This window comes from Mycothermus thermophilus (genome assembly GCF_041956435.1).
Source record: "Mycothermus thermophilus strain CBS 625.91 unplaced genomic scaffold VTJ04scaffold_2, whole genome shotgun sequence".
In the NCBI taxonomy this organism is placed as follows: Eukaryota; Fungi; Ascomycota; class Sordariomycetes; order Sordariales; family Chaetomiaceae; genus Mycothermus; species Mycothermus thermophilus.
This window is the reverse complement of record NW_027191428.1, coordinates 3,924,463-3,949,934: the sequence shown is the minus strand read 5'-3', so window position 1 is coordinate 3,949,934 and position 25,472 is coordinate 3,924,463. Positions and strand designations below refer to the sequence as shown.

At 57.6% G+C, this 25,472-nt stretch overlaps 8 protein-coding genes and 1 non-coding gene across 9 annotated transcripts; 4 read left to right on the top strand and 5 right to left on the bottom strand.

Annotated features, from left to right (window-relative positions):
- Positions 1 to 96: 96 nt before the first annotated feature.
- VTJ04DRAFT_t31 lies at positions 97 to 170 on the bottom strand. The gene has a single exon. It is a non-coding gene; the product is annotated as a tRNA-Val (tRNA).
- A 294-nt stretch (positions 171 to 464) lies between these two features.
- VTJ04DRAFT_3611 (uncharacterized protein) lies at positions 465 to 2,080 on the bottom strand (the record flags this gene model as incomplete). The annotated part of the gene is made up of 3 exons (XM_069361531.1): positions 465 to 750; positions 807 to 1,658; positions 1,728 to 2,080. The coding sequence occupies 3 exons, from the start codon at positions 2,078 to 2,080 to the stop codon at positions 465 to 467; spliced, it is 1,491 nt and encodes a 496-aa protein (XP_069222132.1).
- Positions 2,081 to 3,274: 1,194 nt separating this feature from the next.
- VTJ04DRAFT_3610 (uncharacterized protein) lies at positions 3,275 to 5,901 on the top strand (the record flags this gene model as incomplete). Its single annotated transcript, XM_069361530.1, has 6 exons — positions 3,275 to 3,320; positions 4,221 to 4,340; positions 4,404 to 4,429; positions 4,491 to 4,901; positions 4,970 to 5,424; positions 5,478 to 5,901. 6 exons carry the CDS (start codon positions 3,275 to 3,277, stop codon positions 5,899 to 5,901), a joined length of 1,482 nt encoding a protein of 493 aa, XP_069222131.1.
- Positions 5,902 to 6,288: 387 nt separating this feature from the next.
- VTJ04DRAFT_3609 (uncharacterized protein) lies at positions 6,289 to 8,533 on the bottom strand (the record flags this gene model as incomplete). The annotated part of the gene is made up of 4 exons (XM_069361528.1): positions 6,289 to 7,110; positions 7,189 to 7,314; positions 7,407 to 8,276; positions 8,351 to 8,533. 4 exons carry the CDS (start codon positions 8,531 to 8,533, stop codon positions 6,289 to 6,291), a joined length of 2,001 nt encoding a protein of 666 aa, XP_069222130.1.
- A 194-nt stretch (positions 8,534 to 8,727) lies between these two features.
- VTJ04DRAFT_3608 (uncharacterized protein) lies at positions 8,728 to 9,608 on the top strand (the record flags this gene model as incomplete). Its single annotated transcript, XM_069361527.1, has 2 exons — positions 8,728 to 8,947; positions 9,514 to 9,608. The coding sequence occupies 2 exons, from the start codon at positions 8,728 to 8,730 to the stop codon at positions 9,606 to 9,608; spliced, it is 315 nt and encodes a 104-aa protein (XP_069222129.1).
- Positions 9,609 to 9,614: 6 nt separating this feature from the next.
- On the bottom strand, positions 9,615 to 12,096 carry VTJ04DRAFT_3607 (uncharacterized protein; the record flags this gene model as incomplete). The annotated part of the gene is made up of 3 exons (XM_069361526.1): positions 9,615 to 9,899; positions 9,968 to 11,572; positions 11,629 to 12,096. 3 exons carry the CDS (start codon positions 12,094 to 12,096, stop codon positions 9,615 to 9,617), a joined length of 2,358 nt encoding a protein of 785 aa, XP_069222128.1.
- Positions 12,097 to 13,443: 1,347 nt separating this feature from the next.
- Positions 13,444 to 14,866, top strand: VTJ04DRAFT_3606 (uncharacterized protein; the record flags this gene model as incomplete). Its single annotated transcript, XM_069361525.1, has 2 exons — positions 13,444 to 14,776; positions 14,832 to 14,866. The coding sequence occupies 2 exons, from the start codon at positions 13,444 to 13,446 to the stop codon at positions 14,864 to 14,866; spliced, it is 1,368 nt and encodes a 455-aa protein (XP_069222127.1).
- A 3,123-nt stretch (positions 14,867 to 17,989) lies between these two features.
- On the bottom strand, positions 17,990 to 22,185 carry VTJ04DRAFT_3605 (uncharacterized protein; the record flags this gene model as incomplete). The annotated part of the gene is made up of 2 exons (XM_069361524.1): positions 17,990 to 21,604; positions 21,682 to 22,185. The coding sequence occupies 2 exons, from the start codon at positions 22,183 to 22,185 to the stop codon at positions 17,990 to 17,992; spliced, it is 4,119 nt and encodes a 1,372-aa protein (XP_069222126.1).
- A 296-nt stretch (positions 22,186 to 22,481) lies between these two features.
- On the top strand, positions 22,482 to 25,121 carry VTJ04DRAFT_3604 (DNA replication licensing factor MCM7; the record flags this gene model as incomplete). Its single annotated transcript, XM_069361523.1, has 3 exons — positions 22,482 to 22,530; positions 22,589 to 24,978; positions 25,038 to 25,121. 3 exons carry the CDS (start codon positions 22,482 to 22,484, stop codon positions 25,119 to 25,121), a joined length of 2,523 nt encoding a protein of 840 aa, XP_069222125.1.
- Positions 25,122 to 25,472: the final 351 nt, after the last annotated feature.

The following is a 25,472-nucleotide window of genomic DNA, read 5'->3' as shown; positions in this document are numbered from 1 at the left end:
GTAAAAAATGAAAATGCAGAAAAAAAACCTCACCCGATCAAGAGGACCAACCCCTGAGACCGAGTGAATGAGAGAAAAGAAATCGTCATCCAAGCTTGATTCGATCCAGGTTCGAACTGGAGACCTTCAGTGTGTTAGACTGACGTGATAACCAACTACACCATCGAACCGTTGCTTGTTGACTTGATGTTCAAGATGGTTCCACAAGTCTATAAGTCTTGAATCAAGCGTAGATACTGTCAACGCAACAAAAGGGGGCGACATCCTCATGCTGTATCTCCACACTGTCATGCTTCGGCTTGAAACCCCGATCATTTTACCCCAACTACAAGTCCAAACCGAATAGTACAGCTAGTACATAATCCCATAAACAGGAGACAAAAGCATCATTTTATAGTATCCTTAACCTTCCCACATGCCCGTCTTCTCTGACCCGGCAAATATCTTCCTCCCGTCTACCTGATCTATTTCTTGGCCGCAACATCAAACTTGAGCTCCACCCTCCCCACAATCCAAGCAACACCAAACACAGCCAGCGCGCTCGTAAACACAACGAGGGGCTTCCGCAGACTCGCGGTCAAGGGATAGTCGTACGAGACGATGAGCTCGCGGTCCCGGAACTCATCAACGAGGTTACGCGCCTGGATGACCAGGGCGGTACGGCCGATGGTGTCGAGGAAGGTGCGATGAATTTGGATCCCGGCCGAGATGATGGACTGCGTGGGGATGGTGGTGTGGAATTTCACGTTGCTGTGGAAAGAGGTTAGTCAAGTCGATAGCAGAGGACAGGGAAACAGAAAACTTACTCGGCACCCTCGGGCAGGATCACGCGGACCTGCACCTCGGCGTACTCGACACCCTCGGCTTGACGGGGTCCCTCAAGGAAGGGAACGTTGAGGATGTAGCCGCCGGTGGCGGTCTTGCGCAGGAAGTTCTTGGCGTCCGAATTCCAGCCGATGGTAAAGGGGTACTTCCAGCCGCCAAACACAGGGTAGCGCGGACGGATCTCGAGCAAGGCCTCGCGCTTGCCGCTGCGGAAGCGGGAAGTCGAGACATTGCCGATCACATCATAGTAGTAGGCGTCGGCGCTGCCAGCGCGGAGGGGGAAGCGCAGGTCCTTCAGGGCCCAGGTGGTAGGCTGGTAGAACTGCGACTGCTGCCACTTGACGCGGTTGAAGAGAGCCGACAGGTTGGCACCGCGGTGGTGCAGGGTGTAGCGCTCCTCAAAGGCAACGTTACCGCCCCAGTGGCTAACCTCGACATCACGCTCCAGACGGGACACGTGGGTCACAGGCTTGTTGAATTCGTAGCGCACGGTGACGGGATGGGTCGCGCCAGCGGGCTTCTCGTCAAAGGGGCCGTAGGTGAGCTTAGAGCCCTGCTGCACGGGAAACTCGGGAATGTCGCCGGTTCCGGGAAGCTTGGTGAACTCAGCGATGGAGGTGCCGGGGAACTTGATGTCCGTCTTTTGCTTGGAGGTGACGTAGGCCGAGGGGCAGTACGCCGAGAAAGAGTATGAAAGGTACTGTGTCTCTTCTTGTTTGATGGAGGCAGGGCGCGGGGTATATGCCTTGAGGAGGTAGTAGTTGATGCCGAGGGTCTGTTGGGCGCCGGGCGCCAGGGCTTTCGGCAGACGGATACGGAGGTAGTGTGTGTCACTGTGGTGGAAATTGTGTCAGCAGGTTGGACTGGTCATATGTCTGTTCCGTCCAACATGGCAGGAGTACCTCTTTTCGAGCTCAACAGTCTCGGCGACGAACGGCCCAACGGAGCTATCCTTGCGGTCCTTCACCTCAACGCCGCCAACGCGCGACAGCTGATCGGCGGTGAATGGGACGTAGTATTCATTCTGGGGGGACTTGTCAATGTTCTCGACTAGTACATTGATGCTCTCCTTGACATAGTTCTTCTCGAGCGAGATGACATGGACGAGGTTGGCGTTCTTGAAGACCTGTGGGGGACGGAAGGTAGATGGGTAAGTCTTCTTTTCGGAGCCTGAGCTTGAGCTTGAGCTTGTCGTGGCCGCCGAAGCCAGCGACAGCAACAACAGGAAGGCCGAGAAGACGGCCGACGTCTTCATGGTGTGGGCCGGGACGAGGACGGCTTGACGGGCATGCACGCGGGCCGTGGGATGGTGGAATGGAGGGATGGGTGGCCGAGGCGGTGTTGATGGTTGCGGTCTTTTTCGTCTCTGTTCTGCCTCGGGCACCGAGTCAATGGCCCGGGTCACTGGAAAGATCAATCAATGGATCGTGGCCTTTCTTTGCAGGTGCAGCTCGTCGAGGGTTGAGGTTGCTGCTGTTGCTGCTGTTTCCCAAAACGCTTACGTTGCTGAAATGACCCCTGTCCTGTTGCAAGTGCAGCCCGATGCCGGGTGGGTCTGACCGGGGTTTATTCCAGGTCGAGGATTGGCCAATGTCTCTGCCAGCTTCTTCTCGGCATCAAGAGCTTAATCCAACTCTCCTTGTGCCTCCAAACTTGGAGCGTCAAGTGAGAGAGTTGGAATGCTGAAGTCAAGAATGGGAAAAGTTGAGTTGAAGAGACACTTTCCGAAATTTCCGATTTCAGCTTCTTCAGTGAAAGACCTGCAGCATGCACAAGCCTGGAACTTGGCCTCCCTCCTGCAATCCATGCCACTGCCCGGCTCTTGGACATAGGTGTCTTCCTCTGCTTGTCCCTGAACTCAGCCTCGACAAAAATGAAATGCACCTCAGAGTCTGGGCCATGTGATGTCGAGTTTTACCATGACGGAATTCTAGAAAGCAAACTCGTTCGATGCAGCCCACGCCCTGTACCTTAAGCAGAACAGGTTTCCCAAACTCCTGCCCCTAGCCAACCCTAACCCACTTACACCACAGCTCCAGCTCGGGAGCTCACCCCCCCAACTCCTTAGTGCGGGGTAACTTTATTGGGTTGGATGCCAGCAACCATGGACAGTTTGCTAATCCGTCTGCCACATGGTGCCTGTGGGGGTTCACTGTTGGGTTTGCTGTTTTTAAATTATTGGGCCGATGACATATCCAAGGATCGCGTGAACCGCCTCGGTCAGGAGCCGCATCCGCGGGGGCTTGCAGAAGTCGGGTTGCATTTAGAAATGCTCAAAAGGACGTGAATAACAGCCTGGAAAAGCTAGAGCGCTGACTGAGATCAACTTGGAACCTCAACACCGACCCACGACATCACCACTTCAACTCCCTGTTTTTCCATCCTCCACCATCTCGACCATAGCACTGGGCATCGACTCTACAGTCAAACACTAAACCAAAAATACAGAATGGTCGGCCTTGGACCCAAGCCACCTCCGTCTCGCAAAGGAACTGGTATGTGCATTTTCGGGTATAAGTTTTACTGTTTATTGTTTGTTTTCTTTCTCTGCTGGCCAGTCAGGGGGGTCGGTCCAGCTCTGCAAGTGGTGCAGTTACTGCTGTCCTCCATCCCCGGGATCCCACCGTGTCGCTTGCCGTTTCGTGAGATGAAAGTGAGAAGATAACGACATGGACTTGAACGGGCATGAACATGGTGATTCTTGCTCTGGTTTGCTTTCTCTGGTCTGGCATTTAAGAAAGGCTCTCCCCTGAGTCCCCGAGTCCAGTCTCTTGTCTTTTGTGTCTGTTCATCGCCCACTCTCGTCACTCTTTTGTTTTCATTTCGTCCGAGCTTCCAGTTTTGCAAGCCTCCATCTCGTGCACTGCACTTCTGAGCGTGGAACCAAAACAAAGAGTCCATCGTTATCGGCTCAATATCGGACCCCCTCTGTGACATCACTCTTTTGTTCTCTGGGCCCTGTTGACGAGTTGCTCTCTGCAACCCAGCAGCGCTCGCTCACTAAGTCGCGTCTGCACTCGCTTCTATCCGTCACCTCCCGTCTTCTTCTCATTCTTCTGTTCACACACCCCCACTTCGTACACCCTTCCCTTCCGTCACCCTCACCCTGGATCCCGGACTCCCGAACTCCTAGTCATCGTCCTGGTCGCACTGCTGGCCTTTCACTTTTGTGGCCCGGAACTCAAAAAGTCGACTTTTTGTTTCGGAGCTTCTGGAATGGCCCGCTTCGACCTGTCGATGCCTCTGTTGTGTCCCGATCCCTCTCTTCTACGTCCCCGCCTTCATTCTTCTACCACCTGCCACCGCTATATTCATCGTCGCGGAACCTCATTCAACAACACAGAGGGCAAGGGACAGTGCGCCCGCAGCCCGACCACCACTAACCATGACTGCAGGCCTTGCCGACGCTCCCAAGGATCTCGTCAACGAGATCAAGCGTCTTGAGGAGCTCTTCACCGTCGATACCGCGAAGCTCAAGGAAATCACCGACCACTTTGTCAATGAACTAGCAAAGGGTGAGCGGCCTGTCTATGTCAATAATAGTAACAGGGATGACATCAACCACTAACACCACCCAGGTCTCAGCAAGGAGGGGGGAAGCATCGTGAGTCGATCAAACCATGTTTCCTGCACACCATCTCCTCAAGCCATACTGACTCGTCCAGCCCATGAATCCCACATGGGTAATGTCGCGTCCCACGGGATATGAGACTGGCAGCTACCTGGCCCTGGATATGGGTGGCACCAATCTCCGCGTCTGCCAGGTCACTCTGACGGAGCAGAAGTCCGAGTTTGATATTATCCAATCGAAGTACCGCATCCCTGAGGAGCTCAAGACTGGCGACGCGGAGGAGCTCTGGGAATACATTGCCGACTGCCTGCTGCAGTTCATCGAGACTCACCACGGCGACGTCTCAAAGATCGAGAAGCTGCCTCTCGGCTTCACCTTTTCCTACCCAGCCACCCAGAATTACATCGACGAAGGCATCCTGCAACGCTGGACCAAGGGCTTCGATATTGCGGGTGTTGAGGGTCATAACGTCGTCCCCATGTTCGAAGCTGCCCTGGCTTCACGCGTAAGAGCCTTCTCTTTTCGAAACGACCTTGTTTGGTCACTCACTCACCTGTCTCGTAATATCTCTAGGGAGTTCCATGCAAGCTCAGCGCCCTGATCAATGACACAACTGGCACCCTGATTGCCTCGGCTTACACAGATCCCAAAATGATGATCGGCTGCATCTTTGGCACGGGTTGCAACGCCGCCTACTTTGAGGATTGCGGGTCGATCCCTAAGTTGGCTCACCTGAATCTTCCGCCGGAAACCCCTATGGCCATCAACTGCGAATGGGGTGCCTTTGATAACGAAGGCAAGGTTCTTCCTCGGACCCCCTACGACCTCATCATTGACCGGGACTCGCCCCGGCCCGGCCAGCAGGCCTTCGAAAAGATGATCGCCGGTCTGTATTTGGGCGAGATCTTCCGCCTTGTCATGGTGGATTTGTGCAAGAAGCCTGGCGTGAACATCTTTGCCGGCCAAGACGCATCCAAGCTGTTCAAGCCGTACAGTCTGGACTCCTCCTTCTTGTCAGCCATTGAAGAGTAAGTGGCCTTTCTCATGACGTTCTCCGCGAGTTTACTACTGACGTATTCAGGGATCCCTATGAAAACCTCTCGGAAACCTTGGAGCTTTTCCAAACCAAGCTCAATATCACTCCTACCCTCCCCGAGCTGGAGCTTATCCGCCGGACCGCCGAGCTGATCGGCACGCGCGCCGCCCGCTTGTCGGCATGTGGTGTTGCTGCCATCAGTAGGAAGAAAGGTTACACGTCCTGCCATGTGGGTGCCGACGGTTCTGTCTTCAACAAGTATCCCCGCTTCAAAGAGCGGGGGGCCCAAGCTCTCCGCGAGATCCTCGACTGGCCTGAGAAGACGAACCCCAAAGAAGAGGACCCGATCGAGATCCTGGCTGCTGAGGATGGCAGCGGTGTTGGCGCCGCCCTGATTGCTGCTTTGACGCTGGAGCGTGTGAGGGCCGGTAACATGCACGGCATCTTGCACCCGGAGAATTTCAAGTAGAAAGCTGATGAGCTATGGGTCGCTTCCAGCTGGGATTTCCTTGGGATATGGCGTCAAATCTGCCATGGACATGGATGTGGGTGGTCGCGGATCTGAAGCGCATTGTGCCGCGGGAGTTTTTGGCGCAGCGAGGAGAGAAATGAGCTGGAGACAGAGCACTTATTCAGGCTTATACAACGGCCCTCGGCATCTGATCACACAAAGGGGTCATGGATATGTACCTAGCACGCGTTATCCGCTAGTTTACCCGCCGAATATTGAGGTGCACAGCCTTCAGGGACTTAACCGTCTAGGGTAGGCTGTCCGTCACTAACTACATTGCCACATGTGATCTTTGACTTGTTCGTGAAGATATCCGAATTACTCAATCCTCCCTCTTTTCTTGGATCATGATGGCGCCACTCTGTTCTGAATCGCCTCCTCCCCTTCCTTCTTCTCCTCCTCCAACTCGACCTTCCACTCCTCCTCGGCCGCATTTAGCGCTGCCGAAAACGTGTCCAACAACTCGTCCACGTCTTCCAAACCCACACTGATGCGCACCTGTTCCCCGCGAGCGCCGAACGAGCGCAGATATGCCTTAAACTCGGGCGTGGCGTTGATCCAAATGGCATCATTGAAGGGGAACGCCAGTGTATGGTGAGCGCCTAGATGCGGTCCGTGGAAAACGGACAGGTGGTCGTAGAAAGCCTGGGCCGCGCGGATGGAGTGGAAGTCAATTGCTAGGAGACAGCCGTGGCCCGGCTGGAAGAGGACTTGTTGTTGTTGTTGGTTTTGAGATTGGGAGGGTTCTGAATGTTGAGATGTTGTCCCATTGACCCCCTTCACTGTCTTATTTTCCTCCTCCTCCGTTCCTTGTTGTTTTTGTTTCTGTTGTTGGATCAAGCTGTGCCATGACAACCCCTTGGCAGGGACATTGTACGGCTCGCGCATGACGGCGGCAAAGTTGTCGGCCGTGTCGGTGAAGGGCGGGTAGAGCACGGCGCAAACGGGGGAAGAGTCCCGCGGGATGTGTTCCTTGGCGAGCCAGTCGGCGAGGGCGAAGGCGTTGCGATTGAGGACGGCACTGCGCGCGTGGTAGTCGGCGCTGTTGGCCAGGAGCTTGAGGACGTCGGCGTGGAAGTATTCGTTGCGGAATTGCCGGCGGAGGGTGGAGGTTATGGCGGCGTGGTGGCGCGAGGTTGGGGGGATGCTGACGGTGCCGCCCATGACCTTTGTGCAGTTTTGTTAATATGTGAGCGATGGGGATGGGGTAATTAAGGTGGTAGGTAGAGGGGAAAGGGGTCGTACGTTAGCATAGCCGCTGAGGGATTTGGTGACAGAGGTGATAATGACATCGGCCAGATGGGAGATGTCGATGTTGCAAAAGGATCCGATGGTCTCGTCGATGACGACGGGGACGTCATACTTGTCGGCCTGTCGGATGGGGGTTACGGTCAGTTAGCAAAACAGAAAACCCAATATCAAGAGGGAGGGAGACAACAAAATATACGAGGACTAGTACTCACCACTCGCCTCAAACCAACCAAATCCACGCTCACCAAAATCGGATTACACGGAAACTCGGCAAACACAAACGCCGTCTTCCTCCCCGCCCGTTTCTCCTCTTCCAACCACTCCTCCAACTCCTCCACCACCCTCCCGCTCCCTCCACACTCTTTGAAATGCTTCATGCCTCCCTTCCCCTCGCTAAACAGGGCCCACGAGCTATGAAACACCGACCCCAGCACCACCACCGTCGCATCCTCCCCCCTCACCTCCTTCAACGCCTCGTTCGCCCGGTACACAGCCGCCATCCCCGTCGGGTAGAGCCACACATCCTCCGGCTTCACCTCCCCTCCCTTCCCGCCAGCGAGGCCGGCAATCCGCCGCCTCACCGCCTCGTGCGCGGGGCCGAGCGGCAGGTGTTCCGTCGGCGGGATCGTTTCCAAGCTCAACTCCGGATCCGCCGCGCTCGCGCGCCAGTCCAACACCTGCGCCTCGCCGCGTCTGACCGCCGGCAGCACCGCCGCCGCGAGGCGCGTGGATATGCCGATGCCGTAGTTCTGCCAGACCCCGAGCGCTCCCGGGGCTTTGTCGGACGGGTAGGCAATGGCGTAGAGCCGCACGGTTTGCCCGTTGGCAAACACGTCGCCGCCGCCCGCGCGGCCGGGGTTCGTCAGCGGGTCGAGATCGGCTTGTGGTTCCGACGGGAGGGGGAGGGTTAGCGGGATGTCGACGGCGCGGAAGAGGAGTTCGTCGGGCGCGACGCGGAAGTCGGGTTTGCGGAAGGGCGAGGCGGCGTAGGCGCGCGCGGCGAGGACGGCGGTCGGGGAGGGGAAGAGGATTACGCTGTGGGTTGAGGGGAGGGAGAGGAGGGGGTGGAGGGCTTGGGCGAGCTGGGGAGGATGGGTTAGTATCTGGTTAATAGGGGTATAGGTACGGATGGTGTGTTGCGGCATAGCATGCGTACCTCTTTAACTTCGCGCCACGGACCGAAGCGCGGGTAGATGGAGTCGAGACGCTCAAGCACCCACTTGTCGCCGCGGCGGAGGGCGCGGGAGGTTTCCCAGCCGGGGATGTGGAAGGTGATGTTGTGAGGGGCTTCGGGAGGGAGGGAGTGCCCGAAGGCGGTGGTGATTTGTTTGACGGGCATGGTTGTGGTTCTTGTTGTAGATACTTCAGGTATCTCCGTCTTCGAGACCGGCCTTGATTTGTTCCGTGGCTCCTTGAAGTCCAGATGTTGTCGTTGCCGCCGTTCTCTGTGTGGACGTACAAGAAAAGAGCGTTGAGTCGAAGTCGATAGGTATAAGTGGGCGCGCTCGACGTCCAGAATGAGAAGATGTATGTATGTACTCCGTAATACAACCGCAACAACAACACGGGTGGATTGGCCCGGTGATCACGAAATATCTATCTTCAAAAGAAGGCTCCTGGCGCGAAGCGGGATGGAATTGGCGTATACACCTCAAAGAAAACGTGGACGGCAACCCCCACGACTCACGACGCAAGAAACGCCTCTTCTGTCTCAAGCCACCCGGAAGCAGAAAAGGGAAAGGCAAGGCACGAGGTTCGTCCGCAATAATAGCATCATGAATCATCCCAGTTGCCACATGGATGGAGGTCCGCGGTCGCGAGGTGTGCGCCCCGCTGTCCGATGTCGCACGCCCATCACCCGCATCCGAATCCGCACGCGGACAACGTCCCCGGACGGAGGCGCCGGGCGACTGGGTCGCTGAGTGGAGGAGGGGTCGATGACGACATCGCCAAGGACCCCATTCGGCGACCTGAATTGTGTATGAGAGGGGCCGGGGGGGCCAGGGGAGCGCGGGGTGTGGTAAGGGATTTTCCCTCTTCTTGCCCCTCCTCCACATCCATGTTTGCAAAGTTTCATTGTTGCGGAGGGAAAGTCGATTTGTTTTGTCGCGGAGCGAGCCGGGACTCGGGGCGAACGGCTCCGGTGGCTCGGGGTGGAGCCCCGAGAGCCGCAAATCCCGCAGTGATTCCGCAATGTGCCGCTCCGGATCCCGACCGACAGAGACCGGTGAGATTTAGGTGGAAGACATAAAATACAGTCTAACATAAATGCATAAGAATATATACGCAGACAAGTTTCCGATGCTACCAGCCATACAGCCCAGAATCCCCACCTAGCCGAACCCTTTTTCCATGACACATTAAGACAATTACAGCCTCCTACAGCCTTCCCCTGCCTCCCGAGACGACACTAGGTAACCTCACCACAACCCCCTCGTCTTCCCCTCCAAAGCATAGTTCAGCGCGACCGCGGCAAATAGCGCCGCGCATAGCACGCTCGGGCCGACCTTGTCATGATAGCGCGCCACCCTGCGGGTGCGGATGGCCTGGCTTCGGTACAGGTAGATGGCCACCGAGTAACACAGCGAGATGAAGGCGAGCAGAGTAAAACCCGCCGCGGCGGCGAACGACCCCCGATGGCCGTGCTCGGAGCTGAAGTTGAGCAGCGTCAGGGCAATGGCACCCACGTAGATGGAGTATTCGAGCTGTCAAGAAGAAACAGACATTGTCAGCATCTGGGAGTGGCCAGCGACTCAAATCAAGAAAAACTTACCCATCCCAAAAAGGTGCGCTCGGCAGCGAAATACACCTTCGGCTCAACTCGTACGGGCACGTAAATCTTCTTCCCCGGCGGCGCCTTGAAGCGACGCTCCTGGATCTGGCCAGGTCCGAGAAGCGACTCCAGTCTCGCGTTCCGCGGCACCTGGGTCGACCGCGGCCGCGGCACCAAGGCCTTGAGCACCTTCCAAGTGACACGGCCGGCTGCCCGGGCAGACGCCCCGGCGCGCGCCTTGAAGTAGGTCCAACCGCCAATGCGACGCGCCTCCTCCAAGCGAGTCTGCTCGTCCTCCTCGTCTTCCGAGTCGTACAGGTAGGTGTCGTCAGCCGCGGGGCGGTCGGTGGTTTGGTCCTCGACATCGTTAGGCAGGACTGACGGACGGCCATTCCGAGCGGCGGCGGCAGCGCTCGACTCGGCCCGACCCGTGGAAGACCGCGGCCCCGAAGACTCGTCGTCTGAATCCTCATCGTCCTCGTCGTCGGATATTGACGTCGTCGCCGACCTCTCTAACCTCTTGATGCCAAAGTCGTGGGTAGGAGGCTTGCGGATGTCAACGTCCATCTGGGGCATCCAGTACGGGAGCAGGTTAATGCGGTCCGGGAACAGAGTGGCGACGCCGTGGATAAACTTGGAGAACTTGGGCACGGCCTCGACGAGGTGGCTGGAAGTCAACTGGCGGACCCATTCAGGGGGTTCCTGTCCGAGCTGAGTTTGCAGTTTGACTTCAAGAATGGCATAGGGGAAGCGAACGATGTCCTTGGGCGGGAGCTGTGAGAAGGGGTAGTCGATGCCGATGTCCATACGGCGCCAGTTGTCACCAGAGCGGCGGACGCCGTCGAGGTTGTCTTCGCGAATCATGGTGAGTTCGGTGTCGAGAGAGATGCGCACACGCGCGTCGGCCGGCAGCTGGAAGGCGGTACGGTGGTAGAAAGACCGGCATACAGGCCGGTACCCCTTGCGGAGAACAGACCACTGGATCTCACGGGCCAGACGCTCGTCCTCGGCGATGGCTTTTTCCGACTTCTTGCCCTCCTTGCGGGCCTTTTCGAAAATAGCTGGAGGCAGCAGCTCGCCACGCAGATAGGCGTTCACATTCTTCTCCTTGATGGAGAAACGCGCCTTGACAGACTTCTCACCGGTCCAGTCCTCGCGATGTGTCTTGCGTTCGACGAAAATGGTTTCAGAATTCATGCCACCGTACCAGCGAAGACGAATAGCCTCGGCACCTTCTGTCTTTTTGAGACGGCCCTCGTACAGCTCCCAAGTGTTGGGATTGTCGAAGTAGATGGAAGTGATGGCGGTATCTTCGGCCTCGAATTCTTTGTTCGCGTTGAAGACAAGGACGGGCAGGTGCTTGAGAATGATGAGCTTGAGCTCGGTGACATTGTCGGGGTGGACCCAGTACTTTGTCGTGTGGCGGATGAAGCTGGCCTGGCTGCCGCCGGCCGCGCTGTCGCCCTTGGCAGGGTTTCCACGAGTGCGGACAAGGTCGTAGAGTTTGGAAAGCTGGACGACAGAGGCATCGTAGTTTTCTTTGTAGAAGGGCTTGGCTTTGAGACGGGTATCAAAGACGGGGCGTAGGTGCCAGCCGGTCATTTTCTGTGACGGGTCAGCATGCTGGTTGCCTGGCAACTGGGAATGGGATCTCAACCTACATCGTGTTTCTTGATAATCTTGTAGAAACCCGTATAGTTGACCTGGACAAACTTGGCCAGATCGTGAACGTCGGCAATGATGTCGCTCAGGTCTTCTTCGAGCAGCATGAACTCCTCCTCAGTAGGGCCTTCTTCCCCCGGACCGCGCTCCTGGAGGCGGTTGACGACATCGCGGACCTCGCGCTCGCTGACGGCAATGCGACGAGAGATCTCCATGGACTTGACCTGCTGCTTGGTGTGCACCTTTTCGAGCTCGGCCTCGAGCTTGCTGACGAAGCGAGTCTCATCTTCTTCGGTCCATTCGCGGCGCTGGACAGGAGGAGCATTGGGGTCGGCATTCTTGCGCGGGGGAACGAGTCGCAGAGGCCCGCTCGGACGCTTGAGGTCGGCCTTGAGCCCGTCATAGTCGATGTAGTGCCATTGGTATTCGCGGATGATGCTCGACCGGAGCTGTTCGCCAAACTTCATGGTGACGACGGTGTGGAAGGCCGCGAGTCAAACAGACTCTTCAGGCGTAGGATCGGAGCTGGGAATGAGGCTGAATCGCGGAGGTGACGTCGGAGAGAGAAGGTTGGGGAGCTGGCGACAGACGACGACGATGTGGCAGAGACGGTGAGCGAGCGACGAAGGGAGCAGGGGGAAAAGTTGAGCTGGACGTCACGGTTCCGCGTTCATCGGATAGTGGTAGTTATGGATTGATGGATGGTTAGTTGAGAATTGCAGTAGTTCCCGCCGCCAAGCCAAGTCTCGCGAGTGTCGGAGCAAAGAGCCGGGGATGATCCCAGTGCTGCACGGTGATGTTGCTCCGTCAAGATCCACGAGACACAATCACGGCATTGACAGGCACGGGATGCCAATGTTGACGGTCGGGAATCTGAATATTATGTATGAAATTAAGTGTAAGTACGTAGTCAACACCACGAAGGCGTTGGATTTGGTGTTCTTGCCACATGGTGGTAGCAGCGCTGGTGCTCCAGTTCTTTAAGATGCAAGACGAAGACGAGGTTGCACGTGGGACGATTGCACGGTGCCATTGGCAAATGGCAGACCAAGGACCGATGAAAGCCTCTGTTGCAGTGCTTCCTGCAGGCTTGAAAACCTGCGATTGGCGACTCCGGGGCCTGGAAGAATCAGTGACGTCGGTGGAGACACAGGAGCCAAGATTTCCGTTTCCAGCGCTGCTACCCGCTTTTGCTCTGCAGCTCCAGTTCGCAGCCGCAGCTCGACGAAAAACCCAAGCAAACCAGAAGAGAGAAGAAGCCAGGGTTAGGTGAGGATTGAGGGTTGGAGGTGGCTAACTTGCCGAAAACGGAAAGCCGAAAGCAAGTTCAAGATGCAGATCCTTTTGTTCCTGTTTCCTTGCTGAAATAACTTTTATGGAAACTATCTGCAAACATATCTACCTATCATGCCTATGCCAGTATTTTTTACTTTATTTCTTCGGTCAGGACATGGAAACATGGATGTCGACCTACCTGACGTTCTCGTCCTGTCCTGGACAGTTTTGATGCCAAGACATTGGAGCTGGAGCTGGTCCCGCCTTGGCTGACTAAAAACTCCAAAAGTTTGGAACTTGTTGCTGTTGAGGGGCACAGGAAAGTTTGGAGGGGCATGAGGGGCAGCTTGTCTGAGACAACAACAGAACCTGAACATTTTGGAAGAAACTTGACAAACATAATAGACATTTCTTTCGTTTCTTCCTGGTTGCTGATATTTGCCCTCTGCCCTCCCCCTGCCCTCACATATCTTTCATTCGCGGCAACAAAAGGTCCGAGACAGCAATCTAAGGAGACGAAGAAACTAGAGAAAAAAAAAATGGCCGACACAGACGCCGACACCATCTCGGCCCGCATCTCGCCCTCCTGTCCTCCCGAAACCCAGCGCATCCTCACCGCCGCCTGGTCCCACGACCTCGACACCGTCAAGAAGCTTCTCGACACTCCTGGCCGTGCCAGCGCCCAGGACCCCGTCACCGGCGAGACCCCTCTTCATGCTGCCATCCGCTCCTGTGGCAGCCCCTCCGAGGATGACGATCCGGCAGACCTCGAGGCTGCGAGCAAAACCGTTTACGAGCTCCTTTTGTGGGGTGCCATTTGGAATGATGTCGACAACCACAACGAGACCCCTGGCTGCGTCGCCCGCCGTCTTGGGAGGACAGAGCTGTACGAATTATGCGTGAACGCTGGAGTCAGGGCCGAGATGCTGTTTGGGGTTTTGGAAGGCTACGAGGAGCTGGGGAGTCAGGCATCAGATGAAGAGGACGGGGAAGATGTCGACATGGGAGGGGATGTGGTTATCGTCGGCGAGGATGGGGACGAGGCGCCAGAATTGGTCAACGTCGAGGAGACCAAGTCAAACGGGAAAGCAGAAAGTCCAGACGAGCAACAAGAGCAGCAAGAGGTGGAAGACCAAGAAGATCAGGAGGCAGAGGAACCACGGTTCCAACCCCCCGTCGACGCAACCCAGGCCGACGTCACCTCCGAGGCCTATTTGCGCTCCAAACTGACCTACTCCGACGGCAAACTTGTGGACGATGAAGGAAACGGCGTCATGATGGCCTGGGAGACCGACATCATGCGCCAGAGCGTCGACGAGCTGCTCCCGGGAAGGGAACCAGGGAAACGCATCCTCAACATCGGCTTCGGCATGGGTATCATCGACACCATGTTCGCCGAGACAAAACCTGCCCGCCATCATATCATCGAGGCCCATCCTGGCGTCTTGGAGCACATCGACAGTCCAAACTCCAAGTTCGGTTCGGCTTGGGAGGAGAGTGGGCCAAGCCCGGGCGCCTTCAAGGTCTACCGGGGCCGGTGGCAGGAGGTTTGCAAGCAACTACTTGCCGAGGATCAAGTCTACGATGCCATCTACTTTGACACTTTCGGGGAGGATTATTCACAGCTTCGCATGTTCTTTACCGAGTTCATCCCAGGTCTCCTTGACCCCAAGGGGAGATTCGGATTTTTCAATGGTCTTGGCGCCGACCGCCAGATCTGCTACGACGTCTACACCAAGGTCGTCGAGCTGCATCTTGCAGACGCTGGTCTCGATGTCGACTGGAAGGTTATTGATGTTGATATGTCCCAACTGGCCGAGGAAGGCAAAGGAGAGTGGGAAGGTGTCAAGAGGAGATATTGGACCCTGGACAGTAAGTGCTCATTGACCCGTTTCATGATACCGGTGTCTTTTCTAACAACTCACAGAGTATCGTTTGCCCGTTTGCACATTCCTGGGCTAAACTTCAATTCGCCGATAACTTCAAGGCCATTGACATAAAGCGCGGGGCAACCTGCAGACGCCAGAGGCTGTGATGTTGTGTAACACCACTGGCGGGCCTCACTGCAGCTTCTACGTTTGTAGATGCCTCCGAGCCTGCGAATGGCATTGTCCGCCAACGGTAATGCTGGAACCGGAGGTCATGATATCCTCGTCGAAACAAATGGCTTCCGCCGAATTTAAATACGCGCGAAACGGCCATTACTCTCCGAGCCTTCTCCTGCAGTTTGTCGTGTTGATGGCCGTCAACATCGCCGCAGTCACCCATTCTCGCTGTGATTCAATGTTCTCAGTACCCCATGCTGTCCAAAGCCCAACGCAAACAGCAACTTTGCCTTGCGATAAATGCTTCTCTTTTATACCATGTTACAAAAGCTCCGACAGATGCCAAGGACAATCCACGTCCTTCAACCGCTGTCGCCAACGACCCTCGTCGAACCCTATCCTTCGAGGATGAGGTTTGCTTGACGAGTACTCTAGCATACATCTCCGGCATCTCTGATGACCCAAATCACGTTATTGCTGTTTGTGTCGAGGAGCTCCCAGACAGAAAAGGGGTCCGAATCGTCATCGCCATCAACAAGGAGCGGCCAAACTCCCAGGACGAAGTCTTAAAACGAATCAAAGACGGACTTGCAGTCGTCTTGAGCCACCTCGCTTGTGCCGGTCAGAGTGTGTTCCCTGTACTTGATGCCACAGCTCATGCTTACGTCTCCGGTCTACAGGTGATGCCGATATGGAAGAGAGAGTGTTGTCTGCTGTTGCAGACATGTGTCATCATCGAGTCCTCTCACGCGTACGGTCCAAGAGAAGCGATGCCAAGTACTCGTACAAAGCGAAACAGCACGCCTGGGTGGGCACACTCATCCAGGAAGCGATAGGTGCTGTTGACAAACAGCGCCAGCGAAAGGTCTTCAAAGATGACGTGAATGCCTTCATGAAACATGCCCGGACCCTCCTCGACGCCCTGCAGGGCTTGGAAGGGTGCCCTAAGAATGAAATTCCACGACACGTTCAAACAGTTATCCGTGTTGCCCATCGATTTCATGGCACTGGCCTTGCTGGCTCTATTCTATCCAAACTGTCAGATGCAAATCCCACCTCAACAACCGCCATCATCACGCGTGTGGAGCGACTCGCCCGGTACAAAGATTGCTCTGCCTACCTCGTTCGACTGGCCAGAAAGTTAGGAATCTTCCGGCATGCCGAGATCGTCTCCGTCTCTCTCCAACCTCACCTGTTTGTCCGAGACACTGAGGTCCCGCCCGACTGTCTTCAACAATGCATCAGCCGATGCAAGAACAACACGAGAGCCCTGTTACCTCCTTCGACAACAATTGAGGAAAAAGTGGTGACCAAGTCAAATTTCATATCATTTGTGAAAAGCCGGTTGAGCGAGTCCAAAGTCCACGCCGAAGTCCAAATTGTGTGCCATTATGAGCTGCATCCTGCTACCATCAGACCCCGTGTCATCTGCTCCAGCAAGGACGCTTGCTACCTATGTAATCTGCTCATTGGGATCCACGGGAAGTACTACGTTCCGAGGACTCATGGCAACTTATACCCCAACTGGCGACTCCTTCCGGTCCCTGAACTCGATTCTGTTCACAAACAACTCAATCGAACCTTGGAGGCGCGAATACGTGATGCTCTGCCCAAGTTTTTGAGCTCCGGTGGGAGCCCCCTGATGCAGAACCAGAATGAGAGCGCCGTGTTTCCACCCTTACCACTGTTCTCACGGCCGGCCAGCACAGTTGTGGCAGAGGGATCGGGAGGCCGCGATGCTTGGGCTGACAGGACGGGGCCTACGACACAAGAGAGATTGGGAGAGGAGACAGCTTCTTCGGCTGCGCTCCCTTGTTCCGAGGAACGATGTGAGAAACACACGGATCACTCTCTAGCAAAAGAGGCCAACCGGATACCATCCGCCCCCTCTCCAAGTCCCGAGTCGCCGCAGCCACCACCACCACCACCACCACCACCACCACCACCACCACAACCACCACAACCACCACAACCATTAGAAACCGCCATCGAGTCGTCCACTGCCAAACCAAAGCCAGAGACACATCCAGATCCAGCAGACTTGCTCATCATTCCTCCCCAGACACCTCCTTCTCCAGCATACCCAAACCCTCCACCATCCCAACCAAAACAACCGCCCCCAGAACATACAAACACCATTCCCATCCCACCAAGCCATCCTCCTCAACCTTCCCAGCTCGCACCCTCTTTTCCAACACCGCAGCCTGTGACCCCTCACATACCCAAACCACACCGCCCAAAGCAACCCCTGAAACCCTACCATCTCTCCCGCGGAGAGTCCCTCATCCTCTCAGTCCACGCCGCCAACCTTACCCCAGACACCATCTCAACGACGCCACCGACCCTGCTGCTACCCACCATCCACGCCGGGCCCATCATGATCCATCCCGAGTCCATCTACGCAATCGCAGGAGTAGGAGGAGGAGGAGGAGCAACGGAGGTCGAACAACACAACTGCCACCATGTGCAGGAGCTAGTGCGGGTCAAGATCCGACGGCTCTCCCTAGCGGCAGAGGCGTTGAGGATTTACCAAGAGTCGCGCCGGCGGCGGAAGAGGTGCGTGTTTGTTGATTTGGACCTTACGACCTCTGACGTAGATATTGGTTGCGGCGGGGTGGATCGGCTATTGTTGGGTTATCAGGGGGAGATGGTGGTTGTGGATGTTTTGAGGTGAGCGTTGGATATTGGCTCCTTTGCACTTGTCAACGTGACGACGACGATGATGATGATGATTGTGATGAAATGGATGTGTAAATGGTAGTGTGTTCTTATTACATGCCGGCCTATGGAGTAGTAACCCTGATGTTGGTCACTACGACACATACGGGCATATGGTCAAGTTGGAACAGGCATATCATAGGGGTTGGCAACATCCCGGTCAGACGCAACTCAGCTCGAAAACGGCAGAATGAGAACAGACCTGACGCGGCCATTAAATCCAAAACTGTCCTTCTGTAACCACCAACTAAATAACCATTATTATACAAAACCCACCCTAACCAATATCATACATCCCCTCAAACCAGAACCGACCACCGTCTCACATCAAACTACTCCTCCCGCCCACCTCCATACTGGGTTGACCATCCTTCATATCTCCGCTCCTCCCCACCACAAACTCCCTGTAAATCTTCTCCAACCTCGCCCGCTCCTTGGGGCTGATACTCGGCCTGGTGCCCTCGAGCGCTTTGGACAGATGGTGCCACCGAATCACCACTTCCGAAGACGAACCACTTCCGTCCTTTCCGCTGTTGTTATTGTTGTTGGCACCGCCGCCGTTGGCATCCGCCCCCGGCTTGGCCAGCTGGCGCGCGCGTTTCCTTGCCTGGCGGATGCTTTCCAGTTTGCTCGCGATGGCGGCCTGTTCGGCGAGCTGGGCGGCGCGGGTGCGCGGAGCGACTGCGCCGTTTGCGACATCGTTGCCATTGCTGTCATCGCCGTAGCGGAATTGGATGAAATTCCTCGCCGACGATGACGAGGAAAACCCAGACTTCTTCGCACCGCGTCGGCTTGCGCCCGCGGCCGGCTGGTGTTCCTTGTCGTTGAGCACGTCGTGAATAGCCTCAAGCTGAGCGTTGGACACCAGCGCCTGCAGGTCCGCGCCTGAGAACCCTTCGGTGCGGCGGCCGAGCTCGAGCATGAGCTCGTCCGAGTCCCAGACCTCGTCGGCAACCTTGACCTTGGTCGCCAGGGCGCGGATGATGTCGAGGCGGTCCTCGAGCGTGGGGAAGTCGCAGAGGAGTGACTTGTCCAGACGACCCGGGCGCAGCAGGGCGGGGTCGATCAGGTCCGGACGCGAGGTGGCGGCCAGGACGTAGACGCCCGAGAGGCCTTCGGCGCCGTCCATCTGGGTGAGCAGCTGGTTGACGACGCGGTCCGTGACGCCCGTCGAGTCGTGGCCGCGCTTGGGAGCGATGGAGTCGAACTCGTCGAAGAAGAGCACGCAGGGCTTGGCGGCCTGGGCGCGCGCGAACAGATCGCGGACGCTCTTCTCGGAGGCGCCGATGTACTTGTTGAGGATCTCGGGACCCTTGACACTGATGAAGTTGAGGCCGCACTCGCCCGCCACAGCGCTGGCGAGGAGTGTCTTACCGCAGCCGGGGTAGCCGTAGAGCAGAAGACCGGAGCGAAGACGCAGCGGACACTGAGCAAAGATGGGTGCATATTTGGTGGGGTACTGGAGAGTCTCAAGTAGAACCTTGCGAGTCTCTTGCAGACCGCCGATGGAGGCAAAGGTGGTGGTGGAACTCTGCAAGGTCACATTTCTCAGGGACGCAGGCGTGAAGCCCTTGATGGCCTTGTCGAAGTCGGCGCGGGTCAAGCGGATGGTGGTGGCGTCGCGGTCGGGCGACTCGCCAACGGTACGACTGAGGGCCTCATTGCGTGCTCGCGAGATGAGAACGCCCAAGTCGCCTGGCATGTAGCCGTCAGTCTGGCCTGCGAAGTCAAGAAAGTCGAGGTCGAGATCCAAGACAAAGCCACCGGGCTTGCCTCCAGATCTCTTCCGGCGTGTTGGGGCGATCGGGCCATCCATCCATCCGCCGTCGCCATCCGTGACGCTGCCATCAGCTGTCGTCGGGCGACTACCGCTATCATCCTCGAGCGGCGCGTCCTCCAATTCGACGGCGCCCTGCTTGGTCAATGCCTCCAGGATCCGTCGCCGGGTCTCCTTATCGGGAGCGTTCAGCTCAACGATCTCGCGAACGATGTGGCCGCCGACAAGGACGTTGTGCAGGGTGTCCTTTCCGCCACAAGTGGCCAGCAGAACGACATCACTATCCTTGCCGCAGTACTGGCGAACCATGGAGCAAATGGCCTCGCTGATCTGGCGGCTACGGGCATTGTCATTGCCGACCTGCAGCTCGGTCTCGGCGGGACACAGGCGGTCGAGGTCGTCAAGGATGACAATGGCCTTGCCACCCAGCCGGGCACCCCAACTCGCCCCCATGAAGACACGGTTGAGGGTCTCCTTGATGGTTGCTATCCTAGACTCGTCGTTGACCAGCTTGGTGCATGGGAAGTAGGTGACGTGATAGAGGTCAGCTTCGCGTAAAGCACGCGCAACGGTCTGGGCGACAGAAGTCTTGCCGGAGCCCTGCCCGCCCGTCAGGAGAACCGATGACATGTGTGAGAGATGAGTCCGGAGCTTTTCGAGCAACGAGTCGATGCCGACCAACAGCGATGGCGCGTCGAGGGGTTCGCTATCAGACTCGGTCAGCCACGACGGCTTCGCGATGGGCGGCTGGACCACAATAGGCAGTTTCCACTCAGAGCCCATGATCCAGCTCAACTTCTTTCCCTGTCCAGATGGCTGCGAAGGCTCGAACTTGAGGAGGGCACCCTCCCAGCCGCGAGGGCACTTCAGGCCGTCGTGCACGCCGAGGACCTGTCCGTCGGTAAGGGGACCGAGGAGCATGCGGTTCCCATCCGGTCCGTAGATATGCTTCACCTGGTTAGCGGCCTCCTCCTTCTCGGCCTTTGACTGGCCGCCGAACTTGAGGCCGGCAGATTGGGCCGGAGCGGATGACTGGAAGGGGTAGATGCTGAGCTTCTGGACCGAGTCACGCGAAACACCATCCTTGTCGGGTGTCTTGCGCGGCAGCGAGGCCGGGCTCGGTTCGATCTTGATGACGCCGCCGACCATGTTCTGGCAACCCAGTGCGGCGCACAGGGGCGACGAAAGGGCGGCCATTTGGCCATCAGGCGGGTCATCCCACGGCCGGAGAGTTGCGATGAGCTTCGTCGCCGATTTTGCCGTGGCATCGCCCTCTTGTGGCTGCTGCGCGGCAGGATCAACGGGCTGTTGAAGGCCAGCGGGCCGCACAACAGTTACGGCCACCCACTTGACGCCTTTCAGGTCCTTCCCGGACAGGAGGTCCTGGTCGACCCAGACGCTGAGGTCCTCCGGGGCGGCGTCGTCAAACCACTCCTGGCAGTTCCGCCTGTCGATTCCACGGAAGAACAAGACGGGCTTCTTCTCTTCGCGGGTGCTCTTCTTCTTGGCAGTGCTGGCTGAACTCTTGCCGCTCTTCCTGGACGCGCCGCCCACGCTCCGGTTGTCCCGGCTGCTGCGAGCCTTCTGGCGGGTCTTGGGAGCCACAATGACCTCGGCGTCTGGTGCGATTTTTGCGAAAGGGGCATCGGCGGGGAGCGCGGGCTCGAGCGACAGGATCTTGATGCTGGCGGTCGAGGTGGGAGAGAGGTGGAGGGTCAGGGGGTGGGCACCAGCGACAACGCCGCCAGGGGCGTAGGTGGGGTTCGGAACGGCGCGGATCTGGAAGAGCAGGTTGTCTTCCAAGAAGGTGCCGTGAAGTTCAATCATCTCCCAGTCCTCAGGGGTCAGGGGCTCGATGTTGACGGTGTGAGCCAACGGGGGATCCAAGTGTATAGAGACGGTGACTTTCTGTCCGTCCTTCAGGCCGAGGGTAGAGGCGAGGGTGGCATCAATCTCGACAAGAGACACCTCCTGGTCGCGGGCACCCCTCGCGCCGCTGATGCCGTCTCTCCCGACGATGGGGGCGACGCGGCGCTTGCTGGGCATGCCGGTCCATCCTAGGTAGATGGACTTGGTTGTTGAGGAACTGGATGTCGAGGAAGAGCCGTTGGGAGCGGCAGGGACGCGGTAGCTGATCTCGACGACAACATTCTGGGAGGGCTAGACAAGCAAGACGCAACGGTCAATTGGGCTGCGCCTCCTCACATGATAGACAGCTTAGCTGGAGGGAAGCTTACCGTGTTGGCATTCGCCAGCAGGGCGGCCAGCGACGGCGGCAGGTTGACCAGGCAGTTCTGGAGATGGGCGAGGGCAATCTCAGCCGCGACAGACGGGTTGTTTTTCCTCGGCGCCATGTTCCTCTTCTCTGTCCTGTCGTCGGCGGTGTTTGGTGTTGGGGCGGAGGGAGAGGTGAAGACAGAAGATGAAAGACGGATGGCGCTCTCCTTGAAGGAGGACCAGTAGGTGTTGGTGTTCCCCGGCTGAGACATCCGGACCGAGTCGCTGAAGTGGATGCGCCGGCGGCTCTCCGGCACTGTAGCATGTGCCGAGGCAAGGTCAACAGCGGTTCCAGGCGCCGGGATCACAGGGGCATTCAGGACCCAAGCAAGCCCGGGGGAGACTTGGCAACAGTGGGTACCTCCCGTCAGACAGTGGGGCATGGGTGCCAAGATACTGGGGCTGGCACCCCCACTGAGCGACGCGAAAAAGCGCGGTTGCATTCCATCAGGACGCGTTCCCATGCAGGAACGTGGGGACTGGCTTTAGGTCCAGTGTGCAGCTAGGTGCCCAGCCTCCTCCTCCTCCGCTGCAGACCGCCCGCACCCAAATTCAACCCACTCCAAATCCAACCAACACCACCGCAACAGCTACCCCATACCTTAGTAAAATCCCCAACTCAGGGCAGAAGCATTCACTGTGTTTCTGCTTCTGTTTTCTCAGTGCAACCCCATCCCCCTTTTGTCGCCTCCTCCGACACCCGAAATCCGGTCAACAACCCTGGCTCTAAGGGGCCTGGGAATAAACATAATCCGCAACAATGGCGCTCCTCCAGATGAAGTCGCCGGTCGACTATGATGCCCAGTTGAGTGAGTGCCGCACGGCAACAATCTTGCTTCATGTTGTCCGCCCTCTGACCCGGAACAGCCGCCTTCCAAAACTTCCTCTCCGAGTTCAAGACCACCACCCAAGACGCCTTGACCGCCGCCATCGGCAACATCAACATCCAAGACTTCAGCGACGATGAGGACCTTATGGACGAGGATGGCGCCAATGCCCCACGCCAGAGTCAAAGGGCAACCAAGCAACAAGCCGCCCCCCGTTACAAGTACCGCGAGATGCTACAACAGCTGGCCGACCGCAAGCTCAGCCAGGTCGTCATCGACCTTGATGATCTCGCCACCTACGAGAAGGATGTGAACGAGGGGTTGCGCCTGACCGAGTGGGTCGAGCAAAACACCAAGCACTACGTTGAGATTCTGTCGCGCGCCGTCGACAAGCTGATGCCCGAGCCCACCGAGGGCATCACCTTCAAGGACGACGTACTCGATGTGCTTATGGCGAACCGCGCCCAGCGAAACCAGATGCTCCGCGAAGTTGCCGACCGCGACTCCGATCCTACCCTGCTCCAAGATCAGTACCCGGCGCAGCTCACGCGCCGTTACACTCTGGTCTTTAAGCCACGCTCCACGGGCCCCGATGGCGGCCCTGTCAAGGCCCTCTCCGTGCGCCAGGTCCGCGGCGAGCACCTAGGCAAGCTCATCACCATCCGCGGCATTGCCACCCGCGTCTCCGATGTCAAGCCCATCGTCCAGGTCAGCGCCTACACTTGCGACCGCTGTGGTTGCGAAATTTTCCAGCCGGTCACCGACAAGCAGTATGGCCCTCTCACCATCTGCCCGTCGCGAGATTGCCAGGAGAACCAAGCCCGCGGCCAGCTGTACCCCTCCTCGCGCGCCTCCAAATTCCTGCCTTTCCAAGAGGTTAAGATTCAGGAGCTCGCCGAGCAGGTGCCCATCGGCCAGATCCCTCGCACCCTGACTGTCCTTTGCTATGGCAGTCTCGTCCGCCAGGTCAGCCCTGGTGACGTCGTCGATATCGCCGGCATTTTCCTTCCTACCCCCTATACCGGTTTCCAGGCCATGCGCGCAGGCCTGTTGACTGACACGTACCTCGAGGCCCACCACGTTACCCAGCACAAGCGCGCCTATGAGGACATTCAAATCGACCCCCTCATGGCCCGCCGCATTGCCAAGTTCACTCAGTCCGGCAACCAGTACGAGTACTTGGCCAAATCCATTGCCCCTGAAATTTACGGCCATCTTGACGTCAAGAAGGCCCTCCTGCTTCTGCTGGTCGGCGGCGTGACCAAGGAGGTGGGCGACGGCATGCGTATTCGTGGTGACATCAACATCTGCCTCATGGGTGATCCTGGTGTGGCCAAGTCCCAGTTGCTCAAATACATCTCCAAGGTGGCGCCGCGCGGTGTTTACACCTCGGGCCGTGGTAGCAGCGGTGTCGGTCTGACCGCCGCCGTCATGCGCGATCCCGTCACCGATGAGATGGTGCTCGAGGGTGGTGCTCTCGTGCTCGCCGATAACGGCATCTGCTGCATCGACGAGTTCGACAAGATGGACGACAACGACCGTACCGCCATTCACGAAGTCATGGAACAGCAGACCATCTCCATCTCCAAGGCCGGCATCACCACCACCCTCAACGCCCGTACCTCTATCCTGGCCGCAGCCAACCCGCTGTACGGTCGCTACAACACCCGCCTCTCTGCCGTTGAAAACATCAACCTCCCCGCCGCCCTGCTCTCGCGTTTCGACATCATGTTCCTTCTCCTCGACAACCCCTCGCGCGAGACCGACGCACAACTCGCCCGCCACGTCACCCACGTCCACATGCACAGCAAGCACCCGGATCTCGGCACCGCTGACGGTGTCGTCTTCTCCCCGGCCGAGGTGCGCGCCTACGTCGCCCAGGCCCGCACTTTCCGCCCCGTCGTTCCCCAGGCCGTGTCCGAGTATATGGTCAAGACGTACGTGCGTCTGCGTAACAACCAGCGCCGTGCCGAGCGGCGGGCCGCGCAAGCCGGCGGCGCCGGGGCCGCTGCCGCCGCCTCGGCCGCCTCGGCCAACAACTTCGGCCACACCACCCCGCGTACCCTCCTCGGTGTGGTCCGTTTGGCGCAGGCCCTCGCCCGGCTGCGCTTCAGCAACGAGGTCACGCAGGACGACGTGGACGAGGCGCTGCGCCTGGTCGAGGCCAGCCGCGAGAGCCTGGCCCAGACGGACGACCGGACCGCCTCGGGCCGCCGCGCGCTCAACGCCAGCAGCAAGATTTATAACCTGGTCAAGGGTCTCGCGGATAGCGGGGCGTGCAGGCCGGACGATGCGGATGATGACGACGAGGACGAGGAGAGCACGGGCGGCGTGGAGATGAGCCTCCGCAAGGTCAAGGAGAGGGTCATCGCCAAGGGCTTCACCGAGAACCAGTGGCTGGCGGCGTTGGAGGAGTATACCGAGTTGGATGTGAGTGCTTCCCCTTTTCTCTTATGTTTTTTCTGTGGCGAAACTAACGTACCACCCAGGTCTGGCAAACTGCCGGAAATGGCACGCGGTTGGTGTTCATCACGTCGGGCCGGGGCGATCGGGAAGACAGCGCCGAGTTGTGAGAGCGACTGGAAGAGTAGGATCAATGATGTTTTGGGGTTTGGTCTTGTGGGCGTACCGTGTCTTAGACGGGTTGTTGGATGGATTGGGCTCTGAGATGATATGGCCATGGGGTTGTTGGGTCATAAGCGTCAGTCACCTAAAGTAGTGTCTGCTTGAGCAGTTTCTCTTTTTTGGTCTGTTAGTTCAGAGGCGTTGGGCAAGGGGAAATCATGGAATGGAACTGAGATGAGCCATGTCATAGTCGGTCTCTCCTGGTGATGACTGGTGTATTTTGTCTCTCTGTACAGGATCTTCCGTCAACGTGGAAGAGATTGGACATAATGACCATGAGTGACATTTCATGATACCCT